The 17,215-nt window shown below is 41.1% G+C and overlaps 1 protein-coding gene across 1 annotated transcript; it reads left to right on the top strand.

Annotated features, from left to right (window-relative positions):
* Window positions 1-1,221: 1,221 nt before the first annotated feature.
* Window positions 1,222-16,938, top strand: LOC107298361 (long-chain-fatty-acid--CoA ligase 4-like; the record flags this gene model as incomplete). The annotated part of the gene is made up of 12 exons (XM_015827739.1): window positions 1,222-1,572; window positions 2,576-2,753; window positions 3,906-4,015; window positions 5,926-6,064; window positions 7,376-7,526; window positions 10,312-10,435; window positions 10,966-11,037; window positions 12,088-12,227; window positions 13,016-13,188; window positions 13,878-13,952; window positions 15,758-15,949; window positions 16,824-16,938. Coding segments are annotated over exons 1-12 (1,820 nt in total), but the record flags the coding sequence as incomplete, so codon positions are not given.
* Between the last annotated feature and the right edge of the window lie 277 nt (window positions 16,939-17,215).

A 17,215-nucleotide genomic window follows, 5' to 3' on the forward strand; every position in this document is an offset into this window, starting at 1 on the left:
ATCCAGTCTACAGCCTGTAAGTGTTTTTAAGATGGAACTGGTTACCTAGACTTTAAAAAGGCACTTGAAAGCTACAACATCATTACAATTTTCCCCTGGAACTGCCTTCCTGCCATGCGTGCCCTCCAGATGTTTTGCCTTGCCCTTGGGAATTATGAAAATTGCAGCTCAAAACCTTTGGAGGGCATTAGACTGAAGGAACAGTTGACAAATAGTCTATTTCCCCTTTTTTCCCTGTCCATTTGATTGCCAGGTTTAGGGGAAAGTTCTAGAAAACATGTCCTTTGTTTCAGAGGCCTTCGTCTTCTGAATATTAGCAACATGAAACCCCTCTGATCATTACCAGAGGGCTGAAAATAGATCTAATTGAAATTCTAAATATTGACATTGATTTCAATGCTCCTAATCCAACCCCTGTCTTGTCTTTGTTTTTTTTCTTCCTGCCTTTTTATTAACTTTCATCTTTGAGCTAGCTTGAACATTGACTTGGAAGGGGGCAATTAATAAAAAGCCTGCTGAAGTTAACTTTCTAAAGAATGGATGTAATAATTAACAGTTTGCAACACATCGTTTCCTTTATAATAACAAAAAATCCTGCAAATCAACAGTTCAATAAAGAACAAAGAGAAATGCTTGTCAGAATCATAAACCGTCTTACTAAATCTTTCTTAGCCCTTCTACTTGTGGGTGGGTGGGTGGGGGAAATCCATGGACATTTGACCCTAATGAGGTAATGGTCATATTGCTAAATTGGATTAAAAGCATGACATTTTAAGAGCAAAATGTTTACCTAAATCTCCCAAATATTTAGAGTGGGAGCAAAGATCCATTGAACAGATACACTTCCTTCCGACGCAGTGATTTAAATTCCGTGACACTGTTTACAAATGTCAGAGCAGCTCCTCCGATGTCCAGGGTCCAGCTGCCTGTTGAAATGAAGCCAATCAAGCTAACAAATTATTGCTGTTTTTTTCTAATGCTCTCTGATTAGCCATGATCTTCAAATAATTCGCTGCTGCTATTGCTGATTGTTGCTGATCGTTTCTAACCTTTTAGTGATTCTTCTAAACTTCAATCACCTAAAGCCTTCGTTTCTGCTTTTGCCTGCTGCTCCTGCTGCTGCTTCCTCCTTGAGAAAAAACAAAAAACTTAAGAAACTTGGATTCCCCAAAAGGACAGGTGACAGATTTATTTTTTTAAAAAAAAAGAAAGCTGTCCATTATGCATCTTAAACAAAGACTCTGGACCCTTGTGTGGTTCCCCCTGTATTTTTTGATCAATGTGTACAGTGCGCTCGTATTCATACCCTGGTATTTTCTTACAAACGTGAAGAAGAAGAAAGCTATGGCGAAGCGCTTAAAAGCGAAGGCCGTCTCCGACAGTCCCGGAAGTCCGTATCGGTCCATTTCACATATGGAGTCCCTAGCCACTATAGACTTTCCTGGAGCGGACACACTGGACAAATTGTTTGACCTTGCTGTGACCAAGTTTGGGAAGAAAGACTGCCTTGGAACAAGAGAGGTCCTGAGCGAAGAGAATGAAATGCAGCCAAACGGAAAAGTATTTAAAAAGGTAAATGACTTCTGAGCACGGGTAAAAAGCACCCTTCCCAAAAGATTTTCAAGAGGCGGGAAAAGATAAAATGTCTTGATTTCCAACAGGACGAGGCGAAGGCTCTAAAATTAGTTCTGAAAGGGAGGCACGGGCCGTCCTCAACGTACGACCACAATGGAGCCCATAATTCCCGTTGCTAAGTCAGATGGTCGTTCAGTGAGTTTTGCCCCCTTTTACGACCTTGCCACAGTCGTTAAGAGAATCGCTGCAGTTTTTAAGTTAGCAACACGGCGATTAAGAGAACCTGGTTTCCCTATTGAATTGGCTTGTCAGAAGGGGGCAGGGGGTTGGACTAGATGACCTCCAAGGTCCCTTCCAACTTTATTATTATTATTAAGGTCACAAAAGGGGATCACATGACCCCGGGAGACACTGCCACCGTCATAACTATGAGTCAGTTGCCAAGCGTCTGAATTTTGATCAGTTTTGACCATGGTGCAACGACGGTAAGCGTGAAAAATAGTCGTAAGTCCCTTTTTTCAGTGCTTTTGTGAGTTTGAACAGTCACTAAATGAACGGTTGTATGTTGAGGACTACTAGTACTATTTCTTAGTTGTCCCATTTCCTTTCAAACTCTTTCCTGTTTGCTCCACATTGGCCATCATGAAAACATGGATTCCGGATGGCCCTTTCCATTGTTACTTTGCTGATACAGAAACAATGCGTTTAATTAATCACACATGCTGCAGCAGTTATCCTATAGATTGGAAAAGGGCCATTATATGATAAAGAGGTTTAGGTGCTTCAGAGGGGATTCCTTTTATTGAACCAAGTGAGCGGTTCACAGAACAGGGAAATCGAGAGTGGCTTGGGCAGTTTCTTAAACAACAATCAAAACTGATCCAGTATAAATGGATTTACATCAGCGGCGGTTAAACCGTTTAGTTTTTATTTTTTAAGTCGTCTCGTTTTGATCTCCTTGCTTTAACGCTAACTGATCAGCTGTTTTAATCTTGACCAGTTAATCCTAGGAAACTATAGATGGCTGAACTACGAAGAGATCAGCCAGAAGGTGAAGCACTTTGGGAGTGGGTTAATGGCGCTCGGATTGCAGCCCAAGAGCACCGTGGCCGTGTTCTGTGAGACTCGAGCTGAATGGTTTATTGCCGCCCAGTCTTGCTTCCGGTACAACTTCCCTCGTGAGTATCAGTGCTGCATTCCGCCTACATCGACAAGGGCCGTAGTCCTGATTCTCTGCAGGGTGTCGCCACTCCTACATTATGTTTGCCCTCAGTGCAACGTCCAGCACAAAAGTGTCTTAGAAACTGGGGCCTGTGTTGAATTAGTGGCACCATTTATACCTGTGGTTCAGATATATCCAACATAGAATAATAAAATGATTTGTTTAAGACCAGTGACTTTATTAGGGTATAAATCTTTATGCCTTTAAATAATAGTCACGACAAAGTAGTTACCTGCTTTTTAAAATTGGGGTTTGGCTAGTCTAAAAAAAAGAAGAAATAGGGGAGACATGATAGCAATGTTCCAGTATCTGAAGGGCTGCCACAAGGCAGAGGGGGTCAGGTTGTTCACCAAAGCACCGGAGGGAAGGATGAGAAACAATGGTTGGAAAGTGTCCAAAGAGAGAAGCAACCTGGAATTAAGGAGAAACTTCCTGAGGATAATCAACCAGTAGAACAGCTTGCCCCCAGAAATTTTGGGCGCTCCACCGCTGGAGGTTTTTAAAAAGAGACTGGACAATCACCTGTCCGAGATGGTGTAGGTTTTCCTGCTTGAGCAGGGGGCTGGACTAGAAGACCTCCAGGGTCCCTTCCAGCTCTATTCTATTCTAAGTATATTGTTCATCTTAAAATTGTTGGTATACAGGCAGTCCTTGACTTAACGACCACAACTAAGCCCATAATTTCTGTTAAGACAGTTGCTAAGTGAGTTTTGCCCCATTTTAAATTGTTGTTGCCACCATTGTTAAGGGGATCCTTGCAGCTGCTAAGTTACTAACCCGGTTATTGAGTCTGGCTTCCCCCTTGACTTTGCTTGTCAGAAGGTCGCAACGGGGTCACATGACCCTGGGATGCTGCAACCGTCATAAATATGAGTCAGTTGCCAAGCATCCGAATTTTGATCAAGTGACCATGGGGAGGATGCCACAGTCGTAAGTATGAGAAAATAGTCATAAGCCACTTTTGTTCACTGTCGTAACTCTGAATGCTCACTGAGCTGTCGTAAGTTGAGGACTACCTATAGACGGAACATAAAATTAACATGGAGTATTTACTGCTTCAGCTGAATTAGTTACTGAGCCACTTACTAACTTCTTGCCTTTTAAATAGTTGTTACACTATACGCAACCCTTGGAGAAGAGGCAGTAACCTATGGATTAAATGAATCTGAAGCATCGTTTTTAATCACCAGCTTAGATCTTTTGGAAGGCAAACTAAAGGTAAATCTTTTTGTCAGCATAATAGTCAAATTAAATACATTTCTAAGATCAAAACTGACTTTCTAAAAGATACTGGGGAATACTGATGGGACCTAACATAATTTAATCTGTAAGGAAACAATCCCTACACTAGGTGTGTTTTTTAAAAATAATATTTGTGTTATGTTGTTGTGAAACATACAGTATATTATTTTGATATACTGGTATTTCTACTGTATTGACTAAAGATTAACATTCTAAAGTTTACTAGGCTGAACTTTGAGTACAGTGGAAAGCTGTAGTCAGTGGCAATTTGCAACGAGACTATGAAAAGGGTGTGTGGTCGTAACAATTATCAGAAAATTGTCAGAAATTAATCATCACAGACAAATAACTCGCCCAGCAGCTATAATTTCTGTACTAAACTTTGAAAACCAGCCATTTTCGTTTGCACGAAACTTCTCTGCTTTGGAAATGCTGTAGCTGTAACAGAAACAGAAGAGCTCTATAAATAAGGTTTCCCCATATTTCGATGGTTTTTGAATAGTCAGAAATAGGAAGAATATATTCTTAAAAAACATTATTACAACAACGGACTTTCACAATCACGAGAAGTAAATGCAAGCCTGTGTCGTGCGTTGCAAACTTTTGCTTGGGTTTATACAATTCAGTAAGGTATTTGACAAAGTAGACCACAACCTACTACTCGATAAGATAGAAAAATGTGGGGTAGAAAGCACCACCACCAGATGGATCCGTAGCTGGCTGACTGGCCATACTCAGTGTGTGGTCCTCAATGGAACCGCATCTACATGGAGGGAAGTGTGTAGTGGGGTGCCCTAGGGCTCTGTTCTGGGCCCAGTGCTCTTCAACATCTTCATCAACGATCTGGACGAGGGGATAGATGGGGAACTCATCAAATTTGCAGATGACACCAAGCTGGCAGGCATAGCCAACACTCCAGAAGACAGGCTTAAGATACAGGAGGATCTGGACAGACTTGAACACTGGGCGCTGTCTAACAAAATGAAATTCAATGGTGAAAAAAGTAAGGTTCTACATTTAGGCAAGAAAAACCAAATGTACAGGTACAGTGTAGGGGGTACCTTGCTCAATAGTAGTAACTGTGAGAGGGATCTCGGAGTCCTAGTGGACAATCATTTAAATATGAGCCAGCCGTGTGCTGCAGCTGCCAAAAAGGCCAACACAGTGCTGGGCTGCATTAACAGAGGAATAGAATCAAGATCACGTGAAGTATTAATACCACTTTACAATGCCTTAGTAAGGCCACACTTGGAATACTGCATCCAGTTTTGGTCACCACGATGTAAAAAAGATGCTGAGACTCTAGAAAGAGTACAGAGAACAGCAACAAAGATGATTAGGGGACTGGAGGCTAAAACATATAAGGAATGGTTGCTGGAATTGGGTATGTCTAGTTTAATGAAGAAAAGGACGAGGGGGGACATGATCGCAGTGTTCCAGTATCTCAGGGGCTGCCCCAAAGAAGAGGGAGTCAAGCTATTCTCCAAAGCGCCTGAAGGCAGGACAAGAAGCAACGGGTGGAAACTAAGCAAGGAGAGAAGCAACCTAGAACTAAGGAGAAACTTCCTGACAGTGAGAACAATTAACCAGTGGAACAGCCTGCCTCCAGAAGCGGTGAACGCGCCACCACTGGAAGTTTTTAAGAAGAAACTGGACAGCCATTTTTCCGAAATGGTATAGGGTTTCCTGCCTGAGCAGGGGGTTGGACCAGATGACCTCCAAGGTCCCTTCCAACTTCCCATCATCATCATCATCATCATCATCATCATCATCATCATCATCATCATCATCATCATCATCATCATCATCATTATTATTATTATTATTATTATTATTATTATTATTATTATTATTATTATTATCTCTCAACTATTTTTGTTCCTCAGAATGTACTGTCAAAAATCCCCTGCCTCAAATACATCATTTATGTGGATAATAAGACCATCAATAAATCAGACTATCCTAAAGGGCTGGAGATTCATAACATGCAAGCAGTAGAAGAACTTGGAGCCAAACCAGAAAACTGTAAGTAGACCAGCTGAAACCCTTTACCACAATCATGTTATGGGGGGGGGGGCTATATGACAAGCAACATTCTAAATCATTTGAAGAAGTTCATCTTTAATTCTGCATAAGAATCCTTTCCTCTTTGGACCATCTTCAAGACTGCTTGGTCTTGCTTCACAATAGTTTTGCTTCTCTAGAAGTTTGTTCTGGACTTGAAAGGGAGCTGAACCAGTCCAAAGGGCTTGGTCTCTTTGCTGCTATGACGAGGAGAGAATGTCCTAACCCACAGAAAGAGTAGCTGTGGCTTTGGAAATTCCATCTCAAATCTCTGCTGAGAAGAAAGTCCACTGTGGCTACTAGCCTTCCGATGAGCAAGAGAGAGATCTTAGCAGCAGCTTGAATTGTGCACGAGGCTGTGCCACGAGGGAATATGTAATCATTGTGTTTTGAGACTTTCTGGAATTAGAGGGTTCTTAACAAGGTGCATCACCACCATCATGAGCTCATTTGCTAGCACTAGAAGTAAAAGTGCCAGATACAGTTTTTTTTTAAAAAATAAGTCTGTCAGAATCCAATTATATTTCATCTCTAGTTATCAACTATGGAAAACCCCATTTCTGCCTTCTCTGGATTCTGTCATACGATGAAGGGAAGGGGGTGAACAAAGGGGCTTTATGGCCCTTACTTCCTTCAGTATACTTCAGAGGGACTGGATGTGGATACCACCAAAAGGACTAACAATAACAATGGGGGTCATTAGCTTTCATGTAATCCTTTCTGAAGTCTCTCCTCCCGGCAGCGAGGAAAAGGGGGTGGGAATGTAATGCCTGGAACTGTCGCTGGAAGAAGGGGGTGATGGGGTGGGGCTACTGGGGGATCCCATAAAACCTTGAATGGGAGAGCTTGGACCCCAAGTCCTGTCTAGAATGCCTGCAACCAGTTTTCTCTTAATAAAGATGCCTGTTGGAAGAAATATTCCAAGAGTTCTGTCTTCTTAAGATGCAAAGTGAGAAACTTAGGGAAGAATCTTAAGCACTTTTCTCCACCATCACAGTTGCTGTCCAACACAAGCCAGAATGAGGCCAGAATGGTGTAATTGACATAATGGTGTCATGATCGCACGGCCATTGTTTCAGTGCCTTGATTAGCTAAGCCCACATCTTCCTTTCTCAAAGGTGATCAGAATTCCCCCCCCCTATTGTCAACATTTTAGTATAATATAGGCCACAAGGCTTATCCCCTACCCCTGTATGCACTTATGCACTTTACCAGTTTTATTTTCTCCTCACTATTATAATCTAACTGTTTTGCCTTCTTATCTTTGTCTAGTCAGCGTCTCTCCCTGCCGCCCTGCTCCTACAGACATGGCCCTAGTCATGTATACCAGTGGTTCCACAGGGAGGCCCAAAGGGGTCATGATGGTCCATAAAAACTTGATAGCTGGAATGACTGGACAGTGTGAGCGAATACCTGGCCTGGGGTAAGCAATTCCTGCCATTAAATACACGCACTTGTTTATAATTCGGTTCTTTCCACTAACAGGGCAGGTGGGCTGAGAATAGAGAGGACATAGCAGGTGACATGTCTATGGAGATTCTCAACCATCCAGCACATGGTTGTCCCAAAGATGCTTTTTCCAAAAGGCAACTGGATTTTCTTGTATTTTTTCTTTGAAAATATTTCACTTCTCAACCAAGAAGTTAGTAGCTAAAACTGAAGAAGCTTCTTGGATTAGAAGCAAAGCATTTTCAAAGAAAAAAACAGTCTAGTTGCCTTTTGGAAAAAGCACCTTTGGGATAGCAGCTGACAGTCCACCAGATAGAAACCCAAGACCTTCCATTCCCTGGTAGATCTTCCCATTTGTGTGCTACCTTCTCCAGCTACAGATGAGTGTTTGTGTCTCGCAAACAGAATGAAGATATAGATTTTGAGCTGGGCCAGTTCTTTTATCATCCTTCCTTGATACTTGGTAGCAACAGCTATTTATGTTAAGAGATTAAATCGGGGATGGATAGTGCCGTGTTCCCAGGAATCTGTTGGACCCATAATAAGGCCAGCAATCCTCCCTTTCCCATTGGTTTGGTGTGATAACGTCACAAACATTGTGTCCCGTGCAAGATCTGAAAGTATAATTGCCAAATCCTCTGAGATTTTTGCCCAACTTGCATAATTTTGAGATTTTGGGGAAATGGGCTTGGATTGTGGTTAGGACACAATAACGTCGGGTACTAGGAGAATTATGTGTTTCTGGATTAAGAGCTTGGATCATAATTGCAATAGCCTTAGCATTTAGGGGCCCTTGGTGCTCTCTGAGCTTGCTTGTTCTGTTGCCGACATTTCATTACCCAAATTAAGTAACATCATCAGTGCTAGAAAGGAGTGAGGTTTGTGGAGATGAAGGAGAATGAGAAGGACTGTGGAGTCCTTGGTGCTCTCTGGGCTTGCTTGTTTTCTTGCAGATGTTTCATTACCTAAACTTAGGTAACTTCAGTGCTGATGATGTTCCTTAGTTTGGGTAACAAAACATCTGCAAGGAAACAAGCAAGCTCAGAGAGCACCAAGGATCCCTCATTTCAGTCCCGAGCTACAAATATTCTCCTTTATTGGAGCCTTAGCATTGATCCATGTTACTATCTAGCTCTTCCTTCCTTATGTACACATCACTATTGTATTCTGCCCAACTCATGCTAGAAAAGTGATGGTGCTCACCATTGCTATGAAGAATATATTCAGCATGTTCAGAACTTAATCAATGACCTATACCTTAAACCTTGGTCTATAACAGGGGTAGGCCACCTTGGCTCTTTTATGACTCGTGGACTTCAACTCTCAGAATTCCTGAGCCAGCCATGCTGAGGGGAAAGAGAGGTTTCCAAGCTGAGCCATGCTGGCTCAGGAATTCTGGGAGCTGAAGTCCACGAGTCATAAAAGAGCCAAGGTCTCTACCCCTGGTCTATAAACTTAAACAGATTAGTCATCAAGATTAGAAACAAATAGATTTATCTCAATGGAAACATTATAGCTTATGCTCTTCTTGATAATTTGCTTCCCAGGATTGTTTTCCACTAATTGAGCAATAAAAACAATAAGGTTAATCTTTAGAGGGGTAAAGATAAGTCCTGTGTTTCTGCTGCTGCAAGTGAAGCAGAAATATGCAGTTACACTGCTCCAGGAGTGGAACAAATGCTTCAGAGCTGTACTCTACTTTTATTGTTCGATTCAAGCAAATCCACAGTGGCCTTTCAAGATTTACTTAGGCCCGTCAGCTGTCCAAAAGTCAAGCAGAAAAAGCATTGATGTTCTTCTTGACTGCTACAACTTGGAGGCTGGAGTGAATTAGTATGTTTGTGCACAACTTATTTCTGGATTACCTGCTAACTTCAAGTCTTTAAGCATTGTACAGAATTGTTTAACGTATAATCTATCAAAGTTTAAAAGCTCAAAAAAAAAATAAAAGGAGCATTAGGGATGATAATGAATCGTAGTAAAGCCTGGCAATAGAATAATGTGGGGTTTTAACATGTCAGAATAGCAAGGGATCTCAAGTATCTGGGAGACAAAAAGACTGCAGGATAAGCATTCAGCAAGGCCCTCTTAAAAGTCCATTTTGTGTAGCAGGTAACATTTGTGTAAGCACCATAGTAACTAGAAAGGACATGTATAAGCAGTGGTGGGATTCAGCCGGTTCTCTCCACTTCAGCAGAACCGGTAGCTAATTTTTGGTTGCCCAGGCTCAGAATGGACTTCCGGAAGCGGCATCCACACAGAGGACCGGTTGTTCACCTATTTGAATCCCACCGCTGGGTATAAGATCTACTAAAGCAGGCTTCTCCAGTCTGGGAGTTCTCCAGCTGTGTGGATGTCAGCTCCCAGAATTCTCTACCTAGCATGAGCAAGTTGAGATCCTTACCTCTGGAGGCCACTCAATTTAGCTGAAGCTGCATTTTAACTCAGTCAGTCTGAGGAGACGTTTTATCAGCCTGAATGTACATTAGATCAGGGGTCTATATTAGACTTCCAACCTTGGCAACTTTGTGACTTGTGTACTTCAACTCCCAGAATTCCTCAGCCTCAACTAGGCTGGCTGAGGAATTCTGGGAATTGAAGTCCACAAGTCGTAAAGTTGCCAAGGTTGGAGGTCCCCTGCATTAGACTACAAGGATTCAGCACTGTCCGGTTAAGAGACAAAAACCCAAACCATGTTCTGTGTTTAGACCAAGATATCCTGACTGCCATATTGAAACAATTTACATTCTCTCCCTTAGACCCAACGACACATATATTGGCTACTTGCCTTTGGCTCACGTATTAGAACTGACGGCAGAAATTTCCTGTATTACCTACGGCTGCAGGATTGGATATTCCTCTCCACTCACCCTGTCAGACCAGGTAAGCCAATGGATAGAGTAAATCGTAAATTGTTGAGGAGGAAAAGTGTTCAGTTAATGCTAAACATTGGACAGAACTTTGTGTGTTTGTTTATTCATCATTTTTTTTATCCCCTACAAGGTGACTCTGCCCAGCTTCAAAGTTATAAGACAAGTAAAAAATTATTAAAACGTTAAAAACTACACAGATTAAAATATTATTGTATAGCCTTACAGTGAGAAGTAGTCTTAAGCTTGCCACTACAGTAATCTGAGCCAAAGTGGCTTTCACAAATAAGGACATCTTAAAAATAGACTCCTGAAGTATTTTCTCGATTGCAAGTTTTCTGTTTTTTTCCTCAGCTTTAAAATCTGATCAGCTCTTTGACCCTCAGGCAGTAAAATACGATAAACGTTCTACCTTTCATTCCTTTGGCTTACTATTTCAATTTGCAAAATTCAGTAGCCCTAAGCATCTTTCCATGGTTTTATTCTTCTGTGAAAATAATTGAAATTAAAATTGGGTTCTCGCTTTTTTACCCCTTCTTTCAGTCAAGCAAAATTAAAAAGGGAAGCAAAGGAGACTGCACTGTTCTGAAGCCCACTTTGATGGCAGCTGTGCCAGTAAGTACCAGTAAGGATGAGATATTTGTGAAACTCTGTGTATTTCACACCGAACATTTATTAAAAATGGTATAAATGTTAAATTTTAAACTTCAAAAAGTACAGTAACTTATTTTTCCCAATTGGTTTATATAGATCTCCCATCTTAGCCTCACAAGTAAAACAAAAAAAATAAAAACCAACCCTCTGCATCTTGGATCTTATAAAATCAGTTGCAGATATGCCTATATCTACAGCTTTGTTTGCTTGAAACAGCTGCCAGTGCTCATATTTCAGAATACATATTTTGGAAATCTGTCTTTCTTTTTGTTCACCTTCCCTCATCAAACCCTATTAAGCGCATCCAGTAGTTAGATAAAATGCAATTGGCTGCAAAAATTTTAATTTATTGGTGAGTGGGTGGGTGGGTGGGCGAAATCTAGCATATAATCTGGCAAGACAACAGATCTTTAGATTATCTCAGTTTTATCCTGAGATCCCCAGATTTTTGACTCATGCGATAAATTCCTGCCACCCTTTTGCTCACATGATGGAGGAAAAAAAAAATCAAACATTCACAATCATTTTCTAAAATAGCTTTTATTTGTTTAATTAAATAGAAAAGAAACAAGCAAAAACAAGAGTTTCTCATACATGGACAGAACACTTTATACAACGGTTTCAATAAAGATGGCCATACTACATTATAATCATCCATACATAATCGATATGTAACTTTGGCATAAGTTGAAAGTAGCGTCAGATCTTCATTCCGCTGATTAAATACGGCCACAGATTTATTTTTTATTCTGACAGCTCCTCATTAAAACAGGTCAAAACGAGAGGGTGTTCAATATTTCCATTGCTTTCTGCCGAGTGCCTACGCAAATAACCCCCAGCTAAAATGGACTGCCAATAGATTAGCCTGATTACATATTAAGGGTTATACAACTAAGGAAATAGCTGTTTAAAATGGAATGAATTGCTCCTTCCTGTTATCCTTGTCTGGGCTGGTCTAAACCAGTTCAGGAATAAAATGTTTCTTAGCTGTTTCCTTGAAATTGTTTGTAGGAAATCATGGATCGAATTTATAAGAACGTTATGAGTAAAGTCCAGGAGATGAACTATTTCCAGAAAACTTTGTTCAAGATAGGATATGACTATAAATTGGAACAAATCAAAAGAGGTTATGATGCACCTCTCTGTAACTTGTAAGTACAGTTGATGTATTTTGGTGTATTTGTTGCAGACATAACTAAGGATTAAATTTGAGGGGGGAAAACCCTGGTTCAACCAGTTTGGACAAACTTTGTCTAAATCCTAACCTTCCCTTCAGGTGTACATTCATTCATCATGGAAATCAATGGTTCTTAAGTGTGGGTTGTTGAACTGCTTTTTAAATTGCTGCAGTGAGATCGCTTATCTTAAAGGGCTTTCTAAGGTAACCTTTGCCAGACTGCTGTTGTTAATATATTAAGCACCAACTCCCAGAATTCCTGGTCAATTACCAGGCCATGTGGGGATTCTGAAAGTTGCAGTCCAGGTTATCTGGAGGGCCTCAGGTTTATCTTTGAATTTTGCCACTCAACAAACCCTTGGGCGAATGCAGAATATCTTATCCTTTAAAAATTCCCTGAACTTCCGGGGAACCTCGGATGAATATGTTGAAATCACCCTGGCTTGTACACAATCAGATTTGAAGTAGACTTCTCTGATCTGAAGGATAGCCATATCTATCATTTTGGGGAGGGGTTAGTCATTTCAAGGAATCAGTTGCAACTTCAACTCAATCTGGGACCTGCAGATTGAAAAACCTGGTTCCTGTTCACTTCTGAACAGAGCAGAAAGCCAGTCAGACCTGTAACGTAGGGCTGAATCCACAACAGTTGGATTAATGGGTATGTCAGGGAGGGGCCCATAGAGAATCATGTAACAGCTGTTTATAAATCCTCTTATTGTGCCCTTTCATTATATCATTGTGGGATTCTTCTCCTTTAAGACTGCTGTTTAAAAAAGTGAAGGCCCTATTGGGAGGGAACGTGCGTATGATGCTTTCTGGAGGGGCCCCTCTCTCACCTCAAACACAGAGATTCATGAACATCTGCTTCTGCTGCCCTGTTGGCCAAGGCTACGGCCTGACGGAAACCTGCGGAGCAGGCACCATTACTGAAGGTAAGGATGTATGGTTAGTTTTTTTCATTGTAAAGGTGTTTTGTGTGGAGCCCTTGGGAAACAGCCTGCAGTGCCGTGTTTAATCTACTCTGCACTTAAATTAAAAGAACTTGAAAAGCATTTGTATAGAAGAGTAGGCAAAGCTGGGGCGTGGAATTAAGCATCTCATCAGCTCAGAGTCATTACATTGCCAAAAACAGTCCAGGTTCAATCCCCCCCCCTTAAATTCTATTGACCCTTATCTGGCGCCCATTCAGATTTGAACTTTAGTTGACCAGATTCCTTGAGTGATAAATTTTCTGAACTGCAACTTAATGTATGGCCCTGATCTTTTGTGCTTGACCTTAATTTAGTCTGCAAAGGATCAGGACCATGCATTAAGTTGCAGTTCAAGATTTATCGCTCAAGCCGAGACAGAAAAATCTAAACTTTTAATACTAAATTGGTGCCAAATAAGGGTCAGCGTGTTTGTGGCCACGTAATAACTCTAAGCCAAGGGTCTTCAAACTTGGCCCTTTTATGACTTGTGGACTTCAACTCCCAGAATTCCTCAGCCAGCGTGCCTGGCCAAGTTTGAAGACCCCTGCTCCAAGTTGATGACACACTTAACTCTGCCCTCAGCTCTGCCTGCTCTTCTCTTACAGTTTGGTTCCTGCCTCACTCCTTGTTTCTTGATCTTTTCTCCCTAGTAACTGACTACAGCACCGGAAGAGTAGGAGCTCCTCTTATCTGCTGCGAGATTAAACTCAGGGACTGGAAAGAAGGTGAGAAAAATCCCATTATTCTAATAGACTTTAATCTGGTTCCATGGCTGAAATAGGAGTAGAAATCAGAGTTGGAAGGGACCTTGGAGGTCTTCTAGTCCAACCCCCTGCTCAAGCAGGAGACCCTATACCATTTCAGACACATGAAAGCCAATAATAATAATAATAATAATAATAATAATAATAATAATAATAATAATAATAATAATAAAAGTTGGAAGGGACCTTGGAGGTCATCTAGTCCAACCCCCTGCTCGGGCAGGAAACCCTATACCATTTCAGACAAGTGGTGAGTTTAAAACTATAATTTTTGTCTCTTAAATCCCTCTATATCAAATATAGTTTACAATGTTCCTACATAAGAACAGTGACCGTGCTGTTACTCAAGAGAGATTGGTTTAAAGTACAATTTTAGGAAGCATTTAAAAATAATGGACATAAATGCCATCTCACATATAACCATTATAGACACAATCGCTTCCTATAAATGCAATTCTGCACTGAAGAAAAGAAAACCATATTTTAATATAAATATCTAAATTGCTTTGGCATTAATATATTTCACTATTTATGTTGGGTACATACTGGAAGCATGATAAAAACAGAGAAAGTATGTGCGTTTCACAGAAAATGTTTTCTTCTCTCAAAATATTGGTCAAAATGGATGGTATAAAGGTACAACTTCTACAGAAATTAACTAGATTGAAAACAATGAGCATGTACCATGCCCTTGACAAACTAGATAAATATATGCCTCTTGGAAAGTTATTCCATCTCTAGGTTTTTCTCAAGACTTTTGACCCACCTCCAGCCATTTTTATTTTTGGGATAGAAAAAAACAGCCCCATCTGGGAAACCTGATTATTTTTGGTCCAGGATCTGAAACTCTTTTCCCCTTGTGGCGTTCTTGTGAGATGAATCATATCCAGGATGATCTCCCCATAGAAAATCATGAATCTTTTAAATCCCTTGGCTTAAGAGGATGATGGCTATAGATACATTGAACTTGTTTTGGTTAAACCAGAGGTAGGCAACCTCGGCTCTTTTATGACTCATGGACTTCAACTCCCAGAATTCCTGAGTCAGCTATGCTGACTCAGGAATTCTGGGAGTTGAAGTCCATGAGTCATAAAAGAGCCGAGGTTGCCTACCCCTGGGTTAAACCAATGTTTTTCAACATTGGCAACTTTACGGTGTGTGGACTTCAACTCCCAGAATAACCCAGGCAGCAGGAGAAGCCTGGGAGTTGAAGTCCCCACCACGTAAAGTTGCCAGTACTGAACAACCCTTGTGATCTATTAGGTGAATCCATTTCCTAATAAATTGCATAAATCTGCTGAGAGAAGCGGCGATCCTGTATTCGCTTGACTCTGGAAAAAAGCCCACTAAATGTAGTGGGATTTATCTCTGAATCAACTTGAATAAGTTAGAATCGTTTGTGTCCCATACATACCTAATGCATATTGTAGATCAGAGATATTTCAACCCTGGCAACTTTAAGACTTGTGGATTTCAACTCCCATGCTTGTTTCCAGCCCCATGCTGGCTAGGGAGTTGAAGTCCACAAGTCTTAAAATTGTCACGATTGGACGCACCTGTTCTCGATTCAAAGGCTTTTTGGTCCCCAAACTTTGTGATCCTGGTTGGACCTAATGCATCCTTGCATTTTACTGCCCGTATGAATTTAGTGACCTAACATAATTAATCAGCATTATCCTGCCTTTCTTTCTTGTTGACCATTTTGGTCTGGTGTAAAGGAATCGCGTAGCCACCCGTTTGTTCGTTCTTTCTGCTTTTTTTTCCAGGAGGCTACACAACAAGAGACTTGCCACACCCTAGGGGAGAGATTATAATTGGAGGTCCCAATGTCTCTATGGGGTACTTCAGAAACGACGAGAAAACAGCCGAAGATTTCATTGTCGATGGCAATGGCCAGAGATGGTTCTGTACTGGAGACATTGGAGAATTTCATTCTGACGGGTGCCTGCAAATCATAGGTGGGCACAATACCTGGTTTGCTCCAGAAAGAGACCTGGCCCTGTTTTTATATTAGTAAGCTCTTCCAAACATGCCATGAATTATACACCCAACAGCCATCTAAAACAGTTGCCTTGTTTGTGTAACGGTCTTCCGTTTTTGTAACATACATTCGCAAAGGTAAAAGATGTCATCTCAGCAATTGGTTTTGCGTGAGAACTGGCATCGTGGTTTCTAAAGTAAGAATGTCTGGGGAATGCTGGCTTGTCACCGCCCAGTCTCTGGCTCCGCTGAGGGTTCCTTCTGAGGGGAGGGGTGTTCCCTCTCTTACTAAGTTTGTTACTATCCCATCCTGTACAGGAAAAGCGGGCGCTGAATTCCAGAGAGGGGAGCTATTTTCTGTGAGAGAAACAGAAAGTTCTATATGCTGTTTGCTTTCAAGTTCAGTTTGTAAATCCCATTCCAATGAGTCACACACAGATGAGTTACTTACTGGAGCAGACTGTCTACTTGCAGCGAAATCTTCCATTTTCTGCTGCTTCAGTGGCTTGGAAGAACTCTGTGCTGCCAAGTGAACACACTGTCTCTTTCTCCTTTTCCCCATTCTTGGTAATCCTGGCTTGTAGAGTTGTTAAAATATAGGTAAAACAGTATATATATATGTCCAGTATATATCCTTTATAAAAGTCTTTTGACTATTATAAAAAGTCAAACAAGGATTAAAACAGATTTAAAAATGGGTTAAAAATAGGTTAAAATGGATTAAAAGTAGGTTAAAATGCAGTGTTAAAAGGTTAAAATAAAAATAAAGGAAAGCTTTTACTTTTGGAGGAGCTCTTTTACAGCCTTTGCTGCCTGTCCACCATCTTCAACTGTGTTTGGTTGTTTCCCCAGATCGTAAAAAAGACTTGGTGAAGTTGCAAGCCGGAGAGTACGTCTCTCTTGGCAAAGTGGAGGCAGCCTTGAAGAACTGTCCCCTGATTGACAATATTTGTGCGTATGCGAAAAGGTGAGTTTACATATACGTGATCTTTCATACAAGTTTCTGAGTTTTTTTTGTAAAAAAAAACAAACATCAACTTACATCAAATAGCTTGGAAACTAAGAATCTCGCACTCCCACTTTCCAACACTGTTGCTCCAGCAGGATTCAAATGGCTGGAATTAGGTAGGCCCATCCCAGCAGGTGTGACACACACATACTCAGTGCTTCCCAACCTCCGCAGCTGAGGGATTCTGGGAGTTGAAGTTCCTGTATCTCGCTCAGGTTGGGAAGCATTAGGTGCT

The sequence above is a fragment of the Protobothrops mucrosquamatus genome, unplaced genomic scaffold (genome assembly GCF_001527695.2).
Source record: "Protobothrops mucrosquamatus isolate PMUCROS unplaced genomic scaffold, P.Mucros_1.0 scaffold3913, whole genome shotgun sequence".
Taxonomy (NCBI): domain Eukaryota; kingdom Metazoa; phylum Chordata; class Lepidosauria; order Squamata; family Viperidae; genus Protobothrops; species Protobothrops mucrosquamatus.